We start from the raw sequence: 24993 nt of genomic DNA, 5'->3' as shown, positions 1-24993 counted from the left end.
ACATCTGAACGTCGACAATCTATTTTCCCCTGAGTCAATTATGATTTGACAATAACAATGAATAATAAAAGAATGATAAGAAACGAGTTAGCTACCTCGATACAACCAACATTCGATTTGAAGAGTTTATTGTACAGTTGAAATCCTTTGACCAATAAAGGTTTGATTTGATTTGTTATACAATACACCAGAATTATAGCAAATGAGTCATCATGCTGTTGTGGCCTCGGTGCTACCAACATTGCGACCAACATTCTATCCAGGCGCCATGTGTTCCTCTCCTTTCCACAGGCAACTGATTAGCCCATATTGTAAGCAGACATTTTAACCTCTGTGATAATGTTCTGATGCACCTGCCAGTGGGTGAGCATGTTAGAAGCTAGACCTGTGATGATTTCTTTACAGCTTCACAGTTCCCCATGTCTGTCAGTGTACTGTGATGAGTGTGCACATCACGGCCCTATCCTGATTACTACTACCGTGTTGCCGGTCAAATTATAAACCCTTGTTAGAAATCGGGAGTTCCGGGATGCGAAATCTCGACCCTCGCAAAGGGAAACTCTCAGCCCCCCACCCCCCCTCTACCTCAATCACATATCAGTAGTAATGAAGGAATACAAATCCATTAGAGAAAATCTGTTTTATCCGGTCAGCTGTGTTTAGGCTACATATCCCTGTTTTATGATTAGTTTACATTCACATTCATTATAAAAAACTTCAAATTGCAACAAGTCTTTTCAGCAGTTCTTTCACAACAGTTTTTGTGAATCAAAAGTTTCCTTAAACATCCTGTTTTGTGTGCTTATTCTTTTACCATTGATATGTTATAGTCTATTTTTAGATCTTAAGGAGCATCAGGTACTGCTACGAATGGCAAGTCCATCTTTTTGTGAGAAATTACACTGGTCACTCCATTTTTTGTAATAGTATTTATTTATATTTTTTACCTTCATTTAACTAGGCAAGTCAGTTAAGAACAAATTCTTGTTTACAATGACAGCCTAGGAGCAGTGGGTTACTGCCTTGTTCAGGGACAGAACGACAGATTTCTACCTTGTCAGCTCAGGGATTCGATCTAGCAACCTTTCAGTTACTGGCCCAACGCTCTAACCATTATGCTACCTGCCGCCCCTGTTTATAAGGTATAAACAGCCCACACTAGATGAGGCCACGCAAAAATACTTAAATAAATATTAGTAAATGGTTCATATGGACCTATATTAAACATTTATGAATGGCGTAATGATCAATATGAATAAACATTTTAGTAATCCATTATAAATGCTATATTATGTGGAGTTATTTATTATAAGGTGCAATCTGCAGTTGCTGCATCCATTTTTGGACTTGTGAATGAATGATAATATACCTATTGATTCATGAAGAATATAACTTATAAATGCCTCATGAGTTTTGTTCAACTGTCTGACTCAATCAGAACCAAACTATAAACTTATTTTACACCAATGTTTGTAAACAAGGTAAATGTAAGCAAACACTATATAGCCTTAAAAATGGTTCAAACTATAATTGTGATATCATGGCTGGTCAATCTTTGCGTCCATAGCTCTGTCTATGCATTTGAGAGTGGTTACATTTCTCCAGACCCATCCCTCAGTTTTTTACTGAAACAGGGGCGGGGATTTGTTATTGTTTCAACTGCTGATTTCCGCTTTAAAGTGAAGCGTGCTCTCTTATCCATCCTTACAGCTTTGCCGTTTCTCTATTCACCGGGCCAATGATTAGCCACCTCCATTTTCTGGAGATCAAAAGCCCCAGAGATGCTTTGTGTTGCCAAAGGTCTTTTGAATTATGCCGTAAGTCGATATAAATACACATGCGGTTCAAATCGATTGATGCAAAAAGAATGTACTGCTTTATAGCATACGCTACTTTATATGGAAATCCTTGCAAGATAATATACAGGTAATTGCCAAAATAAATGAAACACTTGAGTAAATGAGGGATACAAAGTATATTGAAAGGGGTGCGTGGTTAAGGCCCACTCAACCCCTTCGAGGGCGAGGTAAACACCAATAAACACACAGTCATTCTGAGAGATCACCTTTAACCTATGGTGAAACAACTCTATTCTGATGGGAGTGGTCTCTTCTAGGATGACAATGCCCCCAGCCACAGGGCACGAGTGGTCACTGAACGGTTTGGTGAGCGTGACAACGATGTAAACCATATGCCATGGCCGTCTCAGTCACCAGATCTCAACCCAACACTTATGAGAGATTTCTGGAGCAACGCCTGACAGTGCGTTTTCCACCACCATCAACAAAATACCAAATGATGTCATTTCTCCTGGAAGCATGGTGTCGTATCCCTCCAATAGAGTTCCAAACATTTAATCTAAGCCAAGGCTCATTGAATCTGTTCTGGCGTCTCGTGGTGGCCCAACACATTATTAAGACACTTCATGTTGGTGTTTCCTTTATTTTGGCAGTTACCTGTATGTAAGTGAGTGAGAGAGGGCGAGAGAGAGAGAGAGAGAGAGAAAGAGAGAGAGACTAGGCTTGTATGTTGTTAGATAAACAGGGTACGTCCATCACGGTGTGATGAAAGAGGGTGTGGATGTTGATAGATGAGTAGACATAGAGGTGTATGTGTGTGTCACAGGCAGCTGGTGGTACCTTAATTGGGGAGGACAGGCTCATAGTAACGGCTGGAACAGAATAAATGGAACGGTATCAAACACATACAACACGTGGTATCTATGTGTTTGATACCATTCCATTTACTCCATTCAAGCCATTATTATGAGTCTTCGTCCCATCAGCAGCCTTGTATATGTTTGTGTGAAGACTTGCGCTTGTGCCCGCTTGCGTGCATCATGTGTGTGTGTGTGTATGTTTGTAGACCGCATGTGTGTGTGGCTGACATTATCAAGATTAACAAGAGGAAGATTAATGAAGCAAGTCATAGACATCGCCAATGCTTTGGGCTTGAGTTATTACCCAGAATTCCCTGATCACAAAGAATACATTATGTTTACAGTATTATCTCCACCTGAGTGAAATATCCATTATTGGAATTGACCTGTGTCACATGACTTCCCCAAAAGGGACCATTACGGTGTCCTCAGAGGACCATAAACGACAGGAGCCATTAAAGGGCAACCTTTTCCATGATTAATGGCTCTGTCATAAATGCGGTGTGTTTTAGACAAATTGTACATGTGTTGCGGAACTGTTTAGACAACCTAAGCTTGCACAATTGTTCTGTATCCTGACTAGGTGTGTGCATTAGCGTGAAAGTAGCACAGGCGGGTCGTTGATGTTTAAGTTGGTGACAAACAAATTATACTACGAAAATGAAACTACAAAAGGGCATGTCAAACGAAAGATACCAAATCAAAAGCCCCGCGGGTCGGGAGATCACACTCATTCAGCTGATTAGCTCGGTAATTCCCTCCACCTGTGCACACCACAGACTTGTTATGCATACCGACGGCTCCTTACCTGGTCCCAGCTGCCACTGCCCCCTATAGGTGGGATGCATTTTACCTTTATTTCAACAGGGAGTCAGTCCCATTGAGACCAAGGTCTCTTTCGCAAGGGAGCCCTGCATGCACACAATTTACTAAATATAATAGAATACAAATATAATTACAAACACACTCAAGAAAAACAATGATCGTCACTCAAAGAGGTCTTCAATTAACCTTGTGGACTGTTCAAAAGACACCATCAACTCTGAAGATTGTACCATATGGGTTGCTAAGAAATGTAAAGCCGATTTTCCAGAGTTACTCATCCATGAGATTGGGTATGGTAACTCGTACTTCAGGCAGCAGGGTAGCCTAGTGGTTAGAGCGTTAGAGCGTTGGACTAGCAACCGAAAGGTTGCAAGTTCGAATCCCCGAGCTGACAAGGTACAGATCTGTCGTTCTGCCCCTGAACAAGGCAGTTAACAAGGCAGGAACCCATCTAGTTCCTAGGCCGTCATTGAAAATAAGAATTTCTTCTTAACTGACTTGCCTAGTTAAATAAATAAGGTTATTAGTGATGTGTATTATGGTAGTGTGCTACCACACTTACTGTACCAACATAACACATCGGGAGCTTGGGACTATAACTTTCTATTTTCAATGATGATTCTGAGATAATTGGTATTACATTTCAGAACCCTCATCGGTTTAACTGGTGTCAGCTATTTTTATATTGCATTCTTTTGAACTTAACATGATTTGGGGTATTTAGAGTACGATATACACCCCCCCAACCCCCCCAACCCCTCTCTTCTCCACTCTTCTGGGAAGGCTTTCCACTAGATGTTGGAATATTGCAGGGATTTTCTTCCATTCAGCCACAAGACATTAGTGAGGTCGGTCACTGATGTTGGGTGATTAGGCCTGGCTCGCAGTCGACAACCCAATTCATCAGAAAGGTGTTCGATGGGGTTGAGCTAAGGGATCTGTGCAAGCCAGTCAAGTTCTTCCACACCGATCTCGATTTCTGTATGGACCTCGCTTTGTGCACTGGGGTATTGTCATGCTGAAAAAGGACAAGGCTTTCCCCAAACTGTTGCCACAAAGTTGGAAGCACAGAATCCTCTAGAATGTCATTGTGTGCTGTAACGTTAAGATTTCCCTTCACTGGAACTAAGGGGCCTAGCCCGAACCATGACAAATAGCCCCAGACCATTATTCCTCCTCTACCAAACTTTACAGTTGGCGCTATGCATTGGGGCATCCGCCAAACCCAGATTCGTCTGTCGGACTGCCAAATGGTGAAGCGTGATTCATCACTCCAGAGAACTTGTTTCCGCTGCTCCAGAATCCAATGGCGGACGAGCTTTTCACCACGACGCTTGGCATTGCGTGTGGTTATTGTGTGTGGTTATTGTGCTGACATTGCTTCCAGAGGTGCTTTGGAACTCGGTAGTGAGTGTTACAACTGAGGACAGAATATTTACGCTCTACACACCTCAGCACTTGGCGGCCTCATTCTGTGAGCTTGTGTGGCCTACCACTTCCCAGCTGAGCCGTTGTTGCTCCTAAACATGTACACTTACCAATAACAGCATTTACAGTTAACCGGGGCAGCTCTAGCAGAGCAGAAATTTGACTTGTTGGAAAGGTGGCATCATATGACAGTGGAACGTTGAATGTCGCTGAGCTCTTCAGTAAGGCTATTCTACTGCCAATGTGTGTCTATGGAGATGGCTGTGTGCTCGGTTTTATACACCTGTCAGCAACAGGTGTGGCTGAAATAGCCAAATCTACTCATTTAAAGGGGTGTCCACATACTTGTTTTATATGGTGTAGGTGGAGAACATTGAACAGAACAAAGTTATAACTTAATTTTGACAAAAATGCAAATAGAACATGGTAAATATAAATCTTTTGATGTCTCACTGGAGCAACACTTGGTTATATCTGCCTCTATGCATGACTGTCTACGACTAGCTGTTAGTAGATAAGTGACTTAATATTGTTTTTTAAATGATTAATTAGGATTCACAGATTTATTGTAAAGATCCCCCCCCCCCCCCCCCCCCCCCACACACACACACACACATCCACACAAACGTACACACACACATCCACCCACATACATTCCTATCCGGCCATAAACAACAGATCAAATCTAGTTCTAATCCATGTGGATTTGATGGCAGCTGTTGAGTTTGATCAAAATGCAGTCCAATCAATACACATCAAGATTACCCAGGGAGCCTGTCAACAACAGGCCCCAAAACCCCATTGCTCTAGGCAGAGACCCGCATAGATAGTTTACAGCAGCATGAGCTCATGATTGTCTGCCACAGCAATAGTGAAATGAGAAGTGCCAGCTATGAAATAACTAATCGTGTCTTCTTTTTTTCTCTTCACTCTCTCTCTCTGTGTGTGTAGGTTCCTTTGTGTGACTCTACCATGGACCACATCCTCTGTTGCCTGCTGGTCCTGGGAACCGCAGTGTTGATGACCCACGCATGCCCAAAGTACTGTGTGTGCCAGAACCTGTCCGAGTCCCTGGGGACCCTGTGTCCCTCCAAAGGCTTGCTCTTCGTCCCACTGGACATCGACCGGCGCACTGTGGAACTCCGGCTGGGCGGAAACTACATCCTCCGCATCACCCAGCAGGACTTTGCCAACATGACCGACCTGGTGGACCTGACGCTCAGCCGCAACACCATCAGCTACATCCAGCCCTTCTCCTTCAGCGACCTGGAGACCCTGCGCTCCTTACACCTGGACAACAACCGCCTCATAGAGCTGGGTCCCGATGATCTCCGGGGCCTGGTCAACCTGCAGCACCTCATCCTTAACAACAACCAGCTGGGACGCATCTCGGACCGGGCCTTGGAAGACCTGGCACCCTCCCTAGAGGATCTGGATCTGTCCTACAACAACCTGAGGAGCCTGCCCTGGGACTCAGTCAAGCTGATGGTCTCCCTCCACCAGTTGAGTCTTGACCATAACCTCCTGGACTTCATCCCTGAGGGGACCTTTACTGATCTAGAGAGACTGGCTCGCTTGGATCTCACCTCCAACCGACTGCAGAAGCTGCCCCCAGACCCCATCTTCGCCAGGGCCCAGGATTCAGTGATGATGACCACTCCCTACGCCCCCCAGCTGTCCCTTGGCATCGGGGGGAACCCCCTGCATTGTAACTGTGAGGTGCTGTGGCTGCGGCGGCTGGAGAGGGACGATGATCAGGAGACATGCGCTTCCCCTTCCAACCTGAAGGGGCGCTACTTCTGGTATGTGAGGGAGGAGGAGTTTGTGTGCGAGCCACCACTCATCACTCAGCACACCCACAGGATGCTGGTGCTGGAGGGCCAGATGGCCAGCCTGAGGTGCGAGGCCATTGGAGACCCCACCCCCACCATCCACTGGATGGCCCCCGACGACCGTGTCCTTGGCAACTCGTCCCGAACTGTTGTCTACGGCAACGGCACCCTGGAGATTCTCATCACCACCTCCAAGGACTACGGTACCTTCACCTGCATCGCGGCCAACGTGGCCGGGGAGTCCACTGCCTCAGTGGATCTGTCAATCATCCAGCTGCCCCACCTCAGCAACGGCACCGGTCAGGCCTCACAGCCCAAGTCCCGCCTCTCGGACATCACCGGCACCACCAGGATAAGCAAGGGGGTTCCAAAGACCCCCCCGGAGAAAGTGGTCACTGTGTCAGAGGTGACGGCCATTTCAGCCTTGGTTAAGTGGACCGTCAGCAAGGCAGCGCCCAAGGTAAAGATGTACCAGCTCCAATACAACTGTTCCGACGATGAAGTCCTCATCTACAGGTAACAAACCTTCATTTTCAGAGAAGTAGGAACACCGATAGCTTTGATCTATGAGGGAACAAAAGATGGAGGAGACGCTCAATACAAGTGTTGTTTTAAGACTCCAGTCGACTTGTTTTGTTTACCTAAAGATAATGTCTCTCAGCTTTCACAAAAGAAGAATGATGAAGATGAATTGTACCAAACAGTAAATCACGCTGTTTACACTAAACAAAATACACAGTATCAATAACATTGCCATGTGTACAGAACCAGCAGCTTTCATACCCAGTTTTCCATAACAATATAGCCTACAATGGTGTTGTTAATCCTAAGTGATCCATCCATCATCCATTGTTTCTGTCTGTCCGTTGAATTGTTCGACAGCGAAACAACACACTCTTCACTTTCCACTGCCTTTTTCATCATCTGACGTTTCAGTCGCTAAGCGTCAGCTCCATTATGCTAAGTTAGCCATAAATAAGGGAATTTCATCCCTAAGCTTAATGGATGGATATTCTGTCAATCCACTACAGCAGCTATTTGATGAGGCTGAAAGTGTATTACAGGAAGCTGATATATAGTATATTAGCACATCTCCAAACGACTGTGAAACCAGTTGGAAAGGAAATCCAATTATTTCATGCCATTTAAATGAGTTACTCTGTTAAAACCTAGAGAAAGGCAGATCACTTCAGCCATAGACTTCGAGAGTTGTACTGTAACACTTTAGTGACATATAGGTCTATATCTCATCAGATAGAATTTATTTCTGCTTATCATTACCACTACACTTGGCTATGATTGCTTTATAGTTTATTATATACACTTTTTTTCAAAGGGATTGGAATGTAAGTTGTTAACTCTAATTTGTACTATACCTGCCATGAAAAGAATGATATGTAGTACTATAGTCAGTATAGAGCTTTGTTATCGCATACAGTATGACTCTCCATTAGAACAACCAGTCCTTCCTCGTCAAAACAAATCTGTAGAAAATCCTCTTTTCTCTGACAAATCTGAATCGCCAGGCGATAAAAGACGCAGCGCTCGGAGAACAATATAATAGTATATTTATTTACCCTATGGTTAGGGCAAGATAGAATATATACCCAAAATACGTTAAGCATATTTTCTTCATCCATCAGGATTGTATAAGCAGCAATAGAAGCCAAAGAAGGTGCTATACGTGGACATAGTAATGGAAGTTATGTGTCAGACACGGACTTTCAGTAATACTTCAGTTCAATTGCAATGAGTCCCTCAGAGCAATCCTTTACCATATAATGGTTTGATTGTACCATCCCATGTGATTTAATGCCTATGCTTCTCCTCGGCTTGACGATGTGTTTCAGAAATGATAGCAAGGTCCTGGGGCCACTATTTTTGGCTGTTAGCTGAAGTCGCGGAGAGTGGTGGTGGATCCACGTTCCATACCTCTTGCATCACAGAGAAACATGTTAGTTTTGGTATTTGGTATTTTATTAGGGAACCCCATTAGCTGTTGCGAAAACAGCAGCTACTATTCCTGGGTCCACACAAAACATGAAATTTGACATAGTGCAGAACATTCATAGACATGAACAGCTTATGCACAGAACTACATGAATTTAAAAACGGCACACATAGCCTACATATCAATACATACACACAATATCTACGTCAAATAGGGGAGAGGCGCTGTGCCGTGAGGTGTTGCTTCGTCGTTTTTTGTAAAACCAGGTTTGCTATTTATTTGAGCAATATACAGTATACATGTATAGTTCCATGCAATAATTTCTTTATATAATACTGTAAGCTTTCTTGAATTTTTTCAGGATTTGGGGACTGTGAAAAGACCCCTGGTGGCATGTCTGGTGGCATGTCTGGTGGGGTAAGAGTGTGTGTCAGAGCTGTATCTAAGTTGACTATGCAAACAATTGGACATTTTTAACACATTCATGTTTTTTGTAAAAGAGGAAGTGATGCAGTCTGTCTCTCCTCAACTCTTAACCAAGAGAGACTGGCTGCATAGTACTTATATCAGCCGTCTGATTACAATGAAGAGGAAGATGTGACGCTCTGTTCTGGGCCAGCTGCAGCTTAACTAGGTATTATTTTCAGCACTTGACCACATGACTGGACAATAATCAAGATAAGACAAAACTAGAGCCTGCAGGACTTTCTTGAGTGTGGTGTCCGAAAAGCAGAGCATCTCTTTATTATGGACAGGCCTCCCCCATCTTTACAACCATTGAATATATATGTTTTGACCATGACAGTTTATATTCTAAGGTAACACCAAGTAGTTTAGTCTCCTCAACTTGTTCAACAGCCACACCATTCATTACCAGATTCAGCTGAGGTCTAGAGCTTAGGGAATGATTTGTACCAAAATACAATGCTCTTAGTTTTAGAGATGTTCAGGCCCAGTTTATTACTGGCCACCCATTCCAAAACTGACTGCAGCTCCTTGTTCAGGGTTTCAGTGACTTCATTAGCTGTGGTTGCTGACACTTTCAGTACCAGTCAAAGTTTGGACACACCTACTCATTCCAGGGTTTTTCTTTATTTTTACTATTTTCTATATTGTAGAATAATAGTGAAGAAAAATAAACAATGAAATAACACATACGGAATCATGTAGTAACCAACAAAAATGTTAAACAAATCAAAATATATTTTGTATTTGAGATTCTTCAAAGTAGCCATCCTTTGCCTAACGCTGCAGAATGCTGTGGTAGCCATGCTGGTTAAGTGTGACTTGACTTCTAAATAAATCACCGACAGCTTCACCATTTCACCTCTTCCTCCATGCTCCACAATGGCCCGTGCAAAAAAACACATTTCCATTACACACTTGTACTAGTGTTTGACAGCCAAATATAAGCACCCCCCAAATGATATTCCCATTACTCTTTAGACAAAGATAGTGATCTTGCCCATCTAGAGCCTTGCTCAGGACGCATTTGATATTTTATCTGTTGAACCTATCCTTAGGCCAAGACATTAATACTTGAGAATGTGATCTTTAAAATGTGTCTGATTTGGGTATGAGTGAACAGATAACATCCCATGTCAGTAATAATGTAATGAAATGTTCTGGCATTCCACGAGGTTTAGAGAGTTTTTTTACAGAAATTAAATGGGATCTGTATTTGCATATTAATGGTGCATTTCAGGCAGAGAGTGACGCCGTCATCTTTATGATGAATAGTTTTCTAGCGATCATTAGCTTTGGATTTAACAACACTTATTGTAATTGTTGTGTGTATTGATGTGCTTGTAGGATGATTATCTTTGAAAAGCCAAAGTTATTCAAAAAAGAGAGTTTACAAGCTCTGTTATGCTTATTTATTCTTTGTAAAGGCAAAACATCACAAGCCAACACACTAATCAACCTTGAGCTTAACAACAGAAGCCAACACACTAATCAAACCTTGAGCTTAACGACACAAGCCAAACCACTAATCAAACCTTGAGCTTAACGACACAAGCCAAACCACTAATCAACCTTGAGCTTAACAACACAAGCCAACACACTAATCAACCTTGAGCTTAACAACACAAGCCAAACCACTAATCAAACATTGAGACTTAACACACAAGCAAGACCAACTAACAACCTGACCTAACAACACAAGGGGCTCAATCGCTATCTTTGATCACCTTGAGCTTACAACACAGCCCAGATCCTAATTCAACCTTGAGTCGTTAAGCAGACCAAGCCAGTAACCCACTAAGTTCAAAGCTTGGAGCTTAGACGACACAGGCCAAACCACTAGATTAACCGTTGATGCTTCTACACTACAGAGGCAGACACACTGAGATCATACCTTGTCCACTGAGGCCGGCTCAGAGCCCGTGGACCGAAGAATGAGGGACACGAAACAGGTATAGGCCATTAATAAGGTGTTTCTGTTATTATAACAAGTACTATTAATTAAATATAGATAAAGGAGAGGTGTGGATGAGTATCGTTGATGTAGATGTATGTAACGTGGCATTTGGATGCGTGAATGGTGTTGTCGTGTGAAATGAAGCTGAGTGAATGACTATGTCAAAAACTATCAAGAACATACAACAATGTCATGGAGATGACTCTGGGGAGGAGCAGAGAGAGGAGAAAGTTTGTATTGGTGACAGCTTGGATATCCCTGGGCCAGGTGTCCAGAAATGCAGGATCGTAAGGCGACTGCCCAGCCGGCACAGAAAGAACTGCGAGCTCTGCGCTCTGCAGGGGAGGTGACCCGCTGGGTTGTTAGCACCCCGTTCCATGCGGATGGGCTCGCGGCAGATTGAGTAAGACGCGTGACGCTCCCTGCCTCTGTAAATGACGGGTCCACCCTAACCAATCTTCATGCCAACATATTCAGATTTATTGGATTTCGGCAAATTTAACGTCCCCCAAAGAGACAGATACAATAGTCAATAAAGCAGCCTAATAATTCCCGAGTCCTAAGCTTTGGGAAACCATTTCAAATTGACAGGCCTCACGGAGCCTAGCAAATTCGCGCTCAGCTGGGGCTGCTGAGCTTCTCAGGAGAATGAGCGACAAGGGTTTGAGTGTCGGTCGCGTGTCTTGCCCCTCTAATCTCGCACGGTAAACTTAGTAAGGTATCAGGCAGCGAAAAACTATGCTTATTGAAAGGAGCTGTGTTAACTGGTCTCATTGGGCATTTACAGAGCTTCAGAGGGTGGACTTCAATGTTATAATTTGGTTGAGACGCACACAATGTAGGCACAGACTCGTTTACAGTGACCGCAACACGCCACTGGTTTTTTTGATCAAGGACTCCGACTGCGAAAACCCCAACCGCGAGCGTCAGGATGCTGGGCGTCTTGTAGGTTTTAACTAGGGCGAAGCACAATTAGACTGTATATTAGGGGCACACGAATGTCAAGTAGCATCGGAGCTCAATATCATTGCTGATATTATCCTTACCTTTGAACTCTGTCCCTGTGTCTCCTGTAGTCCTGTCTGGCATGTACCTTTTCTGCTGTTGACCCTACGGCCGTTAATATGCAAGGTGAAGTCTTGGCCTATATCTGTTTTTATAATTGAGGAACACTCCAGCCACCCAAGCATCAGGGCTGAGTTGGTACCGGGCTGCCCGGTTGAGGGGTTGGCGGGCGAGCAGCCTTAGAAAATGAGCCACGAGGGGTTGGTGGTTACTTTAGATTCAGGGTCAGTGGAACAAGGGTTGTGGTCAGTGAACACAGTTCGAGGGTCAAACCAGAAAACATAGACCTCGAAGTGTCGTATGTAAGCCCAAATGAGACCTAAAGCCTCCTTTTCAATTACAGAATTGTTTTCTGATACTTATTAAATTTCCGGGAGAAGAAACTGACTGGACACTCAACCTTGTCGTCATTCTCCTGGAGAAGCACACCCCAGCACCGATTTGACTGGCGTCTACCTGCAATTTGAAAGTTTCCCAAAATTTGGTGCTGCCCACACAGGTGCCAAACACAAAGAGCCTTAACTGCATCAAATGCCTCTTGACACTGGGTGGACCAGATAAATTCAGCCCTGCCTTTAACAGATTGTCAGGGGGGACACTACTACCGAAAAGCTTTTACAAAAAGCACGGTAGTACCCCGCCATTCCCAGGAAGCGCATCAGTTCTTTCTTTGTGGAGGGCTGTGGAATCGCTTCACAGCCTGAACCTTGGCTTCCACGGGACAGACAAATCCCTGACCAACAACCTGCCTAGGTATATGACTGTGGCTTTGGCAAACTCACTTTGAGTTTACATTGTTAACTTTTCTATAATCAGTGCAAGGTCTGAAAGTGGAATCAGACTTTTTGACCAAAAGACAAGGTGAAGCCCAATTAGACATGGCTCCGCAATACCATGTCCAACATTGACTGCATCTCTGTATCCAGGTTCATATCCAGTCTCTTTCTCCTCAGATACACAATAAAATCTCTGTTTGATAGGCTTAGCATCTCCGATGTCTATATCATGCTCAATTAAGTAGTTTGTGACGGAGTGTCTTGTAAGACACTGGTTTGGCTTACTGGTGCGCTGAACGTATGAAAAGTTTTAATAAACTGAGATACATCCCGCTTTAAACGTGGCCAGAAAAAATAACGAAGTATGCGATCATAAGTTTTACAACACCCATATGACCTCACATCACCATGTGAAGTTTGCACACTTTATTTCGCAAAACTAGTAGGTACAAACTATTTGAAAGACTGGTTCTCCTAAACCCTGATCATAGTGTGGAACCCATTTCTGACCAACAGCCCATCAAGAAGAAAATACACTGAGCACTATTCCTCACACTGAATCAGGAACCATTTATCAAACAGATCAGCTAAAGTAGTATCGGCCTTTTGCTCAGTCATCAATGAACTCTAAACTAGTCAACTGTTCTGTCTGAGTTTGACTGGCAACTCAAGACTTTTCTGGCTTACTCTCAATCTCCTTACGAGAGGCTGCGCGGGTAACCGCACAGACTGGAAATATCTCAGGAGACACACAATTTTGATCCGGAGATTCTCTTGCAGGTGACTCTGAAGGTTGCTTCTTACAGATGTTTAGTTTGCCATCTGCCCACACCTTACTACTGCCAAGTCATTCCCCAAAATCATGTGGACTCCCTCTACTGGCAACATGGGGTCTAACAACATCTAATACCCTCTACTAGACCACATTTTAGGGTAACTTCATGTAAAGGACAAGAGAATGGAACTAAACCCATACCACATACCATTACACAACGCCAGTATCAGACTCTTTAGAGAACGGCAAAACAGATTCCAGAATAAAAGAATCTAAAGCTCCGTGTCTCTTAGGATCTTGATTTTAACATTATGGTTGCCATCTACCAGGGACACTACACCTCTGAAATAAAGGCTGAAAATTCACAACGGGAAGACTGAGAATCAAACTCAACTAGTGGCTGAACAGCTCACCCTGGTGGTCAGAGGCTGTAACAGGACTTGCCATCAAGCAGGTTTAATTGACCTGTCTGTTTTGATTTAAGCAGAGGACAATTTTTTCTTCCAATGTCCTTCAACTAAACGAGTAGCGACAGGTATTAGCATTAACCGGTGCTTTAAGTCTCCAGACCCAAACGTCTGCTGAGGCCTTTGGAGAAGAAGCCCCCAAAAAAGGTGACTTACTAATTCCTAGGAGTAAAGTTAGTTTTATGGTAATGTCACTGTTTGACTCAAAATGGCTTTATGTGTTGCCCTGTACTCATCTGCAAGGATTGCTGATCACTGGAGACTTAACTTTACGTTCATTCATATATGTAGCAACCTGGTCAGACAACAGAATTTTGAACTGTTCTAACACAATCAAATTAGACAGACCCTCAAAAGTACAACTTCAGACTGCTACACCAACGATTTAAACGCAGAAGAGTCAAATCAACGAACAAACTCAGAATAGGTTGTGAATCTAACTTTTCCTGTAACACGAAAACGTTGACGATATGCCTCTGGCACAAGTTCGTAGACCTTCAGAACTGCTGATTTAACTTTAGCAAAAACTTTACTGTCAGCTAACACGCAGTGCTGCAAAAGCCTCACGTGCTTTACTGTAAATACACATTGCAACAACATAGTCATGTCCAAATCTGACCAAGCTCTAGCTTCCGCAATACGCCTCAAATAAAGTAAAGTATGTGTCTGGATCTGACTCATCAATTTAGGCAACAAATGAAGATTCGTGAAACATCAAACTGTGGTAGTCTCCCGGTCTATTAGCATTTCTCAATCGCTCTATCTCTAACTGCATTTGCAACAGTTCCCTCTGCTGCTCAAAAGTTAAGGAAGGGCTAGACTGGAAAACTTGCACCCTCATACTAGCAGACTGACCGCCAAAAACACCCTCCCTCAAGACCCTGCTGTTAATCTAGTTTTAACGATCTCTTTAATTTTTTATCGAACAATCTCAATCTGATAATGTTCAGCAATTTCAATTACTGCTCTTAGTACACACACTCTAAGGCTACCTCTGAAGGAGCTTGAACAAACTACTCAAAATGGAAGACATTTTCCTCAACCAATAATACTCTTACAAATGCTAAAAAAACACACAACTCACCTGCTGTCAGTCTGGGTTCAAGGACAGAGCCACACCCACTATCCTCCAAAAACTACTAACTAACTGCCCTGGTCTTCGTGCAGTCACATGTGGGTGGGTTTTATGCACACAAAACCAGTGGAGTGGAAACAACCAGAAACTGGCGGCCCTCCCATAACCACGGAGGTGCTCCCGAGCCGATGTAGGGGAAAGGGAACAGGGATGCTCTACCCACGTTCACTGCCACCTAAAACAAAACACACAAGCCTCCTATGGACACTTGCTGATATGCCTGAACAGGAGAGGACTCCCACCTGAACAAAACCAGAAAAACCCAGTGAATTGCTTAGCTACCAAGCTAACTGAACCAAAAGAACACATGGCTCTCAACGCTCTCTTCAACAAAATTGGCCAACCAAACATACCCTCAAAACAAAAAAATTGACAATCTGAACTAAACTAAGCCAAGTTAACTACTATCCCGGATGAGCCCCCACTTGTCACAAGCCGGCTCATAGCCCGTGACAAAAATGAGGGGACACGAACAACAGGTATAGGCCAATTAAAATGTTCTTTATTATAAACAAACTATTAACTTAAACTAAGAAAAAGGAATGAGGTGTGGAAGTATCATGATGTAAGGTGTATGTAAAGTGCATGGATGCGTGAATATGTGTGTTGAACATGACTGAGTGAAAACTATGCAAACTACAAAGGAACAAACAAATCATGAGCATACCTGGAGGAGCAGAGAGAGAGAGAGAGAATGATGATTAGTGACAGCTTTATACCCTGAGCCCAGGTGGCTCCAATCACTATCGACCCTCCTCTGCCTGCAGGAGGACCGCCCTGACTGCAGAGGAGGAGCCGTGACAACCTGAGCTTAACAACACAAGCCAAACCACTAATCAACATTGCGAGCTTAACAACACAAGCCAAACCACTAATCACACTTGGCTTAACAACACAAGCCAAACCACTAATCAAACATTGAGCTTAACCAACACAGCCACCCACTAATCAACTTTGAGCTTAACAACACAAGCAAACACTATATACCTTGAGTTAAAACAAAGCACTATCAACCTTGAGCTTAACAACACAGCCAAACCACTAATCATCCTTGAGCTTAACAACACAAGCCAACACACTAATCAACCTTGAGCTTAACACACAAGCCAAACCACTAATCAAACTTGAGCTTAACAACACAAGCAAACCACTAATCAACCTTGAGCTTAACAACACAAGCAAACCACTAATCAAACATTGAACTTACAACAACAAGCAAACACTAATCAACCTTAGCTTAACAACACAAGCCAAACCACTAATCAACCTTGAGCTTACAACAAAGCCAAACCACTATCAAACTTGAGCTTACACACAAGCCAAACCACTAATCAACCTTGAGCTTAACAACACAAGCCAAACCACAATCAAACCTTGAGCTTAACACACAAGCCAAACCACAATCAACCTTGACTTACAAACACAAGCAACCACTAATCAACCTTAGCTTAACTACATAGACAAACCACTAATCAAACCTTGAGCTTAACAACACAAGCCAAACCATTAATCATACCTTGAGCTTAACAACACAACCAACCACTAATCAACCTTGAGTTAACAACACAAGCCAACCACCATCAACCTGGCTTAACAACACAGCCAACAATTATATACCTTGAGCTTAACAATACAAGCCAAACCACTAATCAAACCTTGAGCTTAAACAACACAAGCCAAACCACTAAATCAAACCTTGAGCTTACAATCACAACCAAACCACTAATCAACCTTGAGTTAACAACACAAGCAAACCACTAATCAACTGTGAGCTTAAAACAACAAGCCAAACCACTAATCAACCTTGAGCTTAACAACACAAGCCAAACCACTAATCAAACCTTGAGCTTAACAACACAAGCCAAACCATTAATCAACCTTGAGCTAATGCTGCAGTTGCACTGTTTGACACTCCCAAAGTTAGCTGTTTTTCTATAATGCACTCATCCATTATAGTTACCATAGCAGGATGTTTTATGGCAGGATATATACTCAAGGGTATAGACACAGGCGAGCGTCAAGTTCCATTTAATCTCCCCCACTACCGCTATAGTACAATTCAGCAGCATCTCCCAATAAATGCCCTGGCAGAGAGTGCAGAGCCCATTAGGGATTTTTGCTTATATAAGCATAATCACATTTCCCAGCACCCTGACATTTAGGCTGAATCAATGGAGCAAGAGACCCATTTGGCATGACCTTGTCTGTTATCCAGAGAAAGAGGCCGCCTTAAGAAATGATACAGTCCTCCTGGGGGGGAATTAGCCATGAAATACTTTAATGATTGTTGAGTGGGAGAAATGCTATAACCTGAAGTAATGATTTGTTTGTTTGTTTTCAGTTCTTTTTTCTTTCTTGCCACTGAGGAAGTGTGTTGAAACTGTATCTGACAATAGCTTTTAAACTGTTTGGGAGGAAGAGGGTAGCTGTGGCTGACTGGTGCCTATCCCTATCCCCTTCCCCACTACTTTTCCTTCCCAGAAGCAATGTTTAAGGACTCGCATCCTCTCTCGCTCTGATTAATGTTATGGCCTCATGCCGTCACTGGAAACGATTTAAAGCAATCTCCAAATTGCCTTTTGATGCCCAAAGGGTGTAGGGAAAACAACTTGTATTCATCTCCCCGTGATAAGCACAGCAAGACGTTTTTCCTGAGTTCCACTTTGTCCCGATGTATTTTAATTCAGCTGAATGAAACAGTCAACACAGACAGCCTGACATGAATCAGTCACAGGACAGAGCAGTGCCCGGCAAAATATTCACTAAGCACTGAAATTTCCCTCCCTCCCATTCCTATGCCAAGCAAGCAATTATCACTGTGATAGATTACATCCCCTGAGGACCAAAACATAAAATATGATCAACTTTTGATCAAATAAAATAACATTCAAATCACATTTTTTTGGTTACATACACATGGTTAGCARATGTTAATGCGAGTGTAGTGAAATGCTTGTGCTTCTAGTTCCGACCATGCAGTAATATCTAACAAGTAATCTAACAATTTCACAACTACCTTATACACACAAGTGTAAAGGAATGAATAAGAATATGTACATATAAATATATGGATGAGCGGTGGCCGAACGGCATAGGCAAGATGCAGTAGATGGTATAGAGTACAGTATATACATATGAGATGAGTAATGTAGGGTATGTAAACATTATATAAAGTGGCATTGTTTAAAGTGACTAGTGATACATTTATTACATCCAATTTTTTATTATTAAGTGGCTAGAGATTTGAGTCAGTATGTTGGCAGCAGCCACTCAATGTTAGTGATGGCTGTTCAACTGTCTGATGGCATTGAGATAGAAGCTGTTTTTCACCGTCTCAGTCCCAGCTTTGATGCACCTGTACTGACCTCGCCTTCTGGATGATAGCGGGGTGAACAGGCAGTGGCGCGGGTCGTTGTTATCCTTGATGATCTTTTTGGCCTTCCTGTGACATCGGGTGGTGTAGGTGTCCTGGAGGGCAGGTAGTTTGCCCCCGGTGATGCGTTGTGCAGACCTCACTACCCTCTGGAGAGCCTTATGGTTGTTGGCGGAGCAGTTGCCGTACCAGGTGGTGATACAGCCCGACAGGATGCTCTCGATTGTGCATCTGTAAAAGTTTGTGTAATTTTGGTGACAAGCCAAATTTCTTCAGCCTCCTGAGGTTGAAGAGGGGCTGTTGCGCCTTCTTCACCACGCTGTCTGTGTGGATGGACCATTTCAGTTTGTCTGTGATGTGTACACCGAGGAACTTAAAACTTTCCACCTTCTCCACTACTGGCCCGTCGATGTGGATAGGGGGATGCTCCCTCTCCTGTTTCCTTAAGTCCACGATCATCTCCTTAGTTTTGTTGACGTTGAGTGTGAGGTTATTTTCCTGACACCACACTCCGAGGGCCCTCACCTCCTCGCTGTAGGCCATCTCGTCGTTGTTGGTAATAAAGCCTACCACTGTAGTGTCGTCTTCAAACTTGATGATTGAGTTGGAGGTGTGCATGGCCACCCAGTCATGGGTGAACAGGGAGTACAGGAGAAGGCTGAGAACGCACCCTTGTGGGGCCCCAGTGTTGAGGATCAGCAGGGTGGAGATGTTGTTTCCAACCCTCACCACCTGGGCGCGTCCCGTCAGAAAGTCCAGGACCCAGTTGCACAGGGCGGGGTCGAGACCAAGGGTCTTACATAGGTATTCCTATTGTCCAGATGGGTTAGGGCAGTGTGCAGCGTGATTGCGATTGTGTCGTCTGTGGACCTATTGGGGTGGTAAGCAAATTGGAGTGGGTCTAGGGTGTCAGGTAGGGTGGAGGTGATATGATCCTTGACTAGTCTCTCAAAGCACTTCACGATGACGGAAGTGAGTGCTACGGGGCGATAGTCGTTTAGCTCAGTTACCTTAGCTTTCTTGGGAACAGGAACAATGGTGGCCCTCTTGAAGCATGTGGGAACAGCAGACTGGGATAGGGATTGATTGAATATGTCCGTAAACACACCAGCCAGYTGGTCTGCGCATGCTCTGAGGACGCAGCTAGGGATGCCGTCTTGGCCGGCAGCCTTGCAAGGGTTAACACATTTAAATGTTTTACTCACATTGGCTGCGGTGAAGGAGAGCCCGCAGGTTTTGGTAGCGGGCCGTGTTGGTGGCACTGTATTGTCCTCAAAGCGAGCAAAGAAGCTGTTAAGTTTGTCTGGGAGCAAGACATCGTGGTCCTCGACAGGGCTGGTTTTCTTTTTATAGTCCGTGATTGACTGTAGACCATGCCACATACCTCTCGTGTCTGAGCCGTTGAATTGCGACTCTACTTTGTCTCTGTACTGACGCTTAGCTTGTTTGATTGCCTTGCGGAGGGAATAGCTACACTGTTTGTATTCGGTCATGTTTTCGGTCACCTTGCCCTGATTAAAAACAGTAGTTTCAGTTTTGCACGAATGCTGCCATCAATCCACGGTTTCTGGTTGGGGAAGGTTATAATAGTCGCTGTGGGTACAACATCACCGATGCACTTGCTAATAAACTCGCTCACCGAATCAGCATTAACATCAATGTTGTTGTTCAACGCTATCTGGAACATATCCCAGTCCACGTGATCGCAGCAATCTTGAAGCGTGGAATCAGATTGGTCAGACCAGCATCGAACAGACCTGAGCACGGGCGTTTCCTGTTTTAGTTTCTTTTGCATTATTTTGCATCTTTTGCTATAGTATTAGTGTGGAGTGAGTTATCAGAACACACAGAACAATGTGAAAGAAAAGGTATGGCATCATTGGTTATAGTTATTATCATATGGTTATATATCACATGGGTGTTTATGGCCAGCTTATCACATGGGTGTTGATGGCCAGCATACTACATGGGTGTGCATGGCCAGCTACTGTGACTGAATGATTGATGTTGTCGAACAGCTCCGAGCCAGTTCCCTGGACATAACTCGTCATGTTCTCAGACAGGTTCCTGCCTTATAAGCGGACTAAGACTCGCCTGAGCAACATAGGTATCTGAGGCTCTAGCTGTTACAGAAGCCTTTCAATCTTCTCCTTTTCCCTCTCTTTCACTCTTTTTTTCACTCATCCTCTGTGTTCTGGTTATTTATTCTTCTCACATCTCCATGGCTCAGACATGGGGTGGAGCGTCTGTTTGCTGCAGAAGGACAGATGGTTTAGAGAGATAAAGCCAATTACAGCTGTCTGTCTGTTAGACTAGAACCTCAACCACAAAGAGACTTAACACTGGACAACTCCTCAGGAATGAACCTAAGAACATAGAAGCCCTGCTTTTCTTTCAGTGGCAATGACATCATAAAGAACACTCAAGCACAGTTTTGTATTGATATGAAATGTATGGTGTTAAGAAAGATGCATGTTAATAGCATTATCCTCCAAATCAATTAAATTGTATCAAATGTAGTAGGTTTTCACAGCTGACTTTCCCAAGTTTTCACGGATGTCCAAAAATGATTATGCTGACTCGACTCAGTCATCACCATGTTTAACTCTTCCTCTCCGTTTCTATAGGATGATCCCGGCCTCCAGCCAAGCCTTCCTGGTCACCAACCTGGTGTCGGGGACCAAGTACGACTTGTGTGTCCTGGCCGCCTGGGACGACACCGCCACCACCCTGACGGCCACCAACGTGGTGGGCTGTGCCCAGTTCTTTACCCGCGACGACTACACACAGTGCCAGTCTCTCCACAGCCAGTTTCTGGGGGGCACCATGATCCTGGTGGTGGGTGGCATCATCGTGGCGACGCTACTCGTCTTCATCGTTATCCTGATGGTGCGCTACAAGGCCACCGACCATGAGGGGGGTGGCATCAGGGGGAGCGGCAAGCTGACCAGCGTAAGTGACACCCACTCACAGACCAATGGGGGCCGGCTGGGACAGAACGGCGTGCCCCTTCCCCTGCCCAAACCAAAGGCCAAAGTGACCCTCCAGGATGAGGTGGTGGAGTTTAAATGTGGTTCCCTCCAGAGCACCTCGTCCTCATCCTCGTCGGGGGGCTCGATGGTCGGGGAGGGTTCCTACAGCCCCAACAGCACCCTGGCCATTATGTGGAGGCAGGCTGCCCCCTCTAAGCCCAGGGCAAACCTGGATCACCTGCTGGGGGCCTTCAACTCCCTAGAGCTCCGGGGGGCCCAGGGCAGGGGAGACCTGGGGGAGCCCTCATCCAGCAGTAGCACTCCGGTGGCGGGTGGCGATAGGCCCCACACGGACAGGGAGCCCCTGCTGGGCCGGACAATGGACTCGCGGCTGAGCCGGCTGCTCATGTTGTCTCATGACTCGAAACCAAAAAGGAGCCAGTCGTTTGACATGGGGGACTGTATGGATACAGATCAACAAACAGACCAAGCGATGGCCTCTAGCACCTCCACTGCCACAACGCCGGTGTGCAGTTACCCGCGGCGCATCAGCAACATCTGGACTAAGAGGAGCCTGTCTGTGAACGGCATGCTGCTACAGTGTGACGAGGAAGGGGATATGGGGGGGAGCAAGGGGACCTTTGACAGTCAAGAGTGGGTCATGGAGAGTACTGTCTAGGAGAGATGAGGACTTACTTTGTGTCTTCTAAGACACTGCCCCAGAGAGATAGCAATACGCCTCAGTTCTGATAGACCTCCAGGCTGGAGGAGAAGTCCATGCCTCCTCCCTCCTCGTCCTGCATGGAATTCATTCATGTTAATCTATTGTGGATCCTCCATTTTTGTGACAGATATGTACAAAGTTCCCCCAAGTGGGTAAGTTGGCTAACGACGCTTGGTGGATGGAGCTGATTCGTGGAGTGAGGTTGTTTTGTGTTTGTATGTGTGTGTTCTCTACATGGGGAGGGGGAATGCACAGTAATGGTCAACTACAAACTACAAGTAAGGCATGCAATGAAACCTAGGAAATGGGAAGCAGGCCTGTTGTTCCTGAGGAGGGCCATGGTTTCTCTGACACAAGTGTCACGGCTCCTCCTCCTCCTCCTCCTTGTCACAGGCCTGCTCATAGCCTGTGACACAAGGAACGTGAAACAAATCACTGTATTTGTTGACTTGTAAATTGGCATAACAGTGAAAATCCATCTTGTTACTGTTGCTGAGATGATGGGCCATGCATGGCCCTGGACTAATACTGCTGTAAGTGATTATGAAATATGTAATGAATTTAATGTTTTTACCATTTTTATTTTGCTGATCAAACACACATTGTCTAATAGTGTTCTTCCCCTCTGTACACGACGGGGCTCTGACTTCAATATTTGCATTATGAAAAACCTCAATATACTGTCAGGTCCAAAATGATTGGCACCCTTGATAAAGATGAACTAAAAAGACTACACAAAATAAATAATACAAATACTGAGCTATATTGTATGCAAAAAAAGGACATTATATTATTTTGTACTAATACATTTGCTCAGAGGAAGAGGTGACATCAAAATAGAGCTCTTTATTTACATACACCAGTGGTGGGTTTGGTGTCGAAAATTGAAGCATATGCATAAAAGTTCCTCATACCTATGGTAAAATATGATGATGCATCTTTTATGTTATGGGGTTATTTTGTATCCACTGGTCCTGTGACCCTTGTTAAGGTCAACGGCATCATGAACTTTACCAAATACCAGAAGATTGTAGCCAAAAACCTGGTTGCGTCTGCCAGGAGGCTGACACTTTGACGTAACTGGATCGTCCAGCAAGTAATAACCCCAAGCGCACATCAAAATCTACAAAGAAATTGTTTATTGACCACAAAATCAACATTTTGCAATGGCCATCTCAGCCTCCACTTGAACATCATTGAAAACCTGTGGTTTGAATTGAAGAGGGCAGTCTATAAGCGCAGACGAAGGATGTCAAGGATCTGGAAGGATTCTGTATGGAGGAACGATCTGAGATCCCTCCCAATGTGCTCTACAATCTCATAAAACATTTGAGAAAAAGACTCAGTGCTGTTATCCTCGCAAAGGGAGGGTGCTGTAGTACTAAAAACAGCGGTGACAATACATTTAACCCCTATCTTTCTTGGATTTGTTTTATTACTTATTAAACAAAAGTCCTTTTTATATATGTTACATGCAGTTTGTATTATTTATTTTATACAGTCTTTTTTGTTCCTCTTTAACAAGGGTGCCAATAATTATGGACCTGACCGTATATCCATCCGCATTTTTTAATATCCGCAGAACCATTTTTTTTCTTAACCCATTCTGACTGAATGGTACTGTATATATATATATATATATATATATATATATATATATATACACACTTTATATAGGCAATTTAGTTAAATCATAAAAGATTGTATATATGAAATGATTTCATGAAACCACTGTATTGAATATTTGAATATTTTAACTTTGTATACAGAATGTTTATTTGAGGCTTCATTAAATAATGCCATATCTGGTTCCTATCAAGTTGTATTCATGTATAAAGCGAGCAAACAATTCATCCTCAACCATTAAATATTTTTTTTTAAGATAGCAATGTGAAATGGGTAAGGTCTTAAGTGAAAATGTAACTGTTATCGTGATGTCACTTAAAAGGTTCATTAGAGGAGAGTCCTATGATTAGTTTCAGCAAAAGAACATGGCCCCTGTTGGCCTCCATATCAATTAACCCAGTATAGAGCTAACAACCAGCAGGAGTTTACCCTCTTGCACAGAAAGATTAAGCCCTCAGAAAAACTGCAGCTCAACATGCTCAATCTTTGAGAGACAAGCATCCTTCTCCAATTCCAAGAAACATTTGTACTTTTTCATGTACACTACCATTCAAAAGTTTGGGGTCACTTAGAAAGTTCCTTGTTTTTGAAAGAAAATCAAATTTTTTGTTCATTAAAATAACACCAAACTGATCAGAAATACAGTGTAGACCTTGTTAATGTTGTAAATGACTATTGTAGCTGGAAACGGCTGATTTTTTATGAAATATCTACATATATCTGCGTACAGAGGCCCATTATTAGCAACCATCACTCCTGTGTTCCAATGGAACGTTGTGTTAGCTAATCCAAGTTTATAATTTTAAAAGTCTAATTGATCATTAGAAAACCCTTTTGCAATTATGTTAGCACAACTGAAAACTGTTGGTCTGATTAAAGAAGCAATAAAACTGGCCTTTTTTTAGGCTAGTTGAGTATCTGGAGCATCAGCATTTGTGGGTTCGATTACAGGCTCAAAATGGC

The 24993-nt window shown here is 43.7% G+C and overlaps 1 protein-coding gene across 1 annotated transcript in view; it reads left to right on the top strand.

The window, feature by feature from the left end:
- The window catches only part of LOC111972527 (leucine-rich repeat and fibronectin type-III domain-containing protein 2-like), a 127033-nt gene extending 103037 nt beyond the window's left edge, over positions 1 to 23996 (top strand). Inside the window, exons 3-4 of the mRNA XM_023999530.3 lie at positions 5864 to 7260; positions 21336 to 23996. Coding sequence (XP_023855298.1) covers positions 5885 to 7260; positions 21336 to 22359 — 2400 coding nt within the window. The 5' untranslated portion in view covers positions 5864 to 5884 and the 3' untranslated portion in view covers positions 22360 to 23996. The remainder of the gene's footprint in view (positions 1 to 5863; positions 7261 to 21335) is intronic.
- The last annotated feature ends 997 nt before the right edge of the window (positions 23997 to 24993 follow it).

The sequence above is a fragment of the Salvelinus sp. IW2-2015 genome, linkage group LG14 (assembly GCF_002910315.2).
Source record: "Salvelinus sp. IW2-2015 linkage group LG14, ASM291031v2, whole genome shotgun sequence".
Taxonomy (NCBI): domain Eukaryota; kingdom Metazoa; phylum Chordata; class Actinopteri; order Salmoniformes; family Salmonidae; genus Salvelinus; species Salvelinus sp. IW2-2015.
This window is presented reverse-complemented; position numbering and strand designations above follow the sequence as displayed.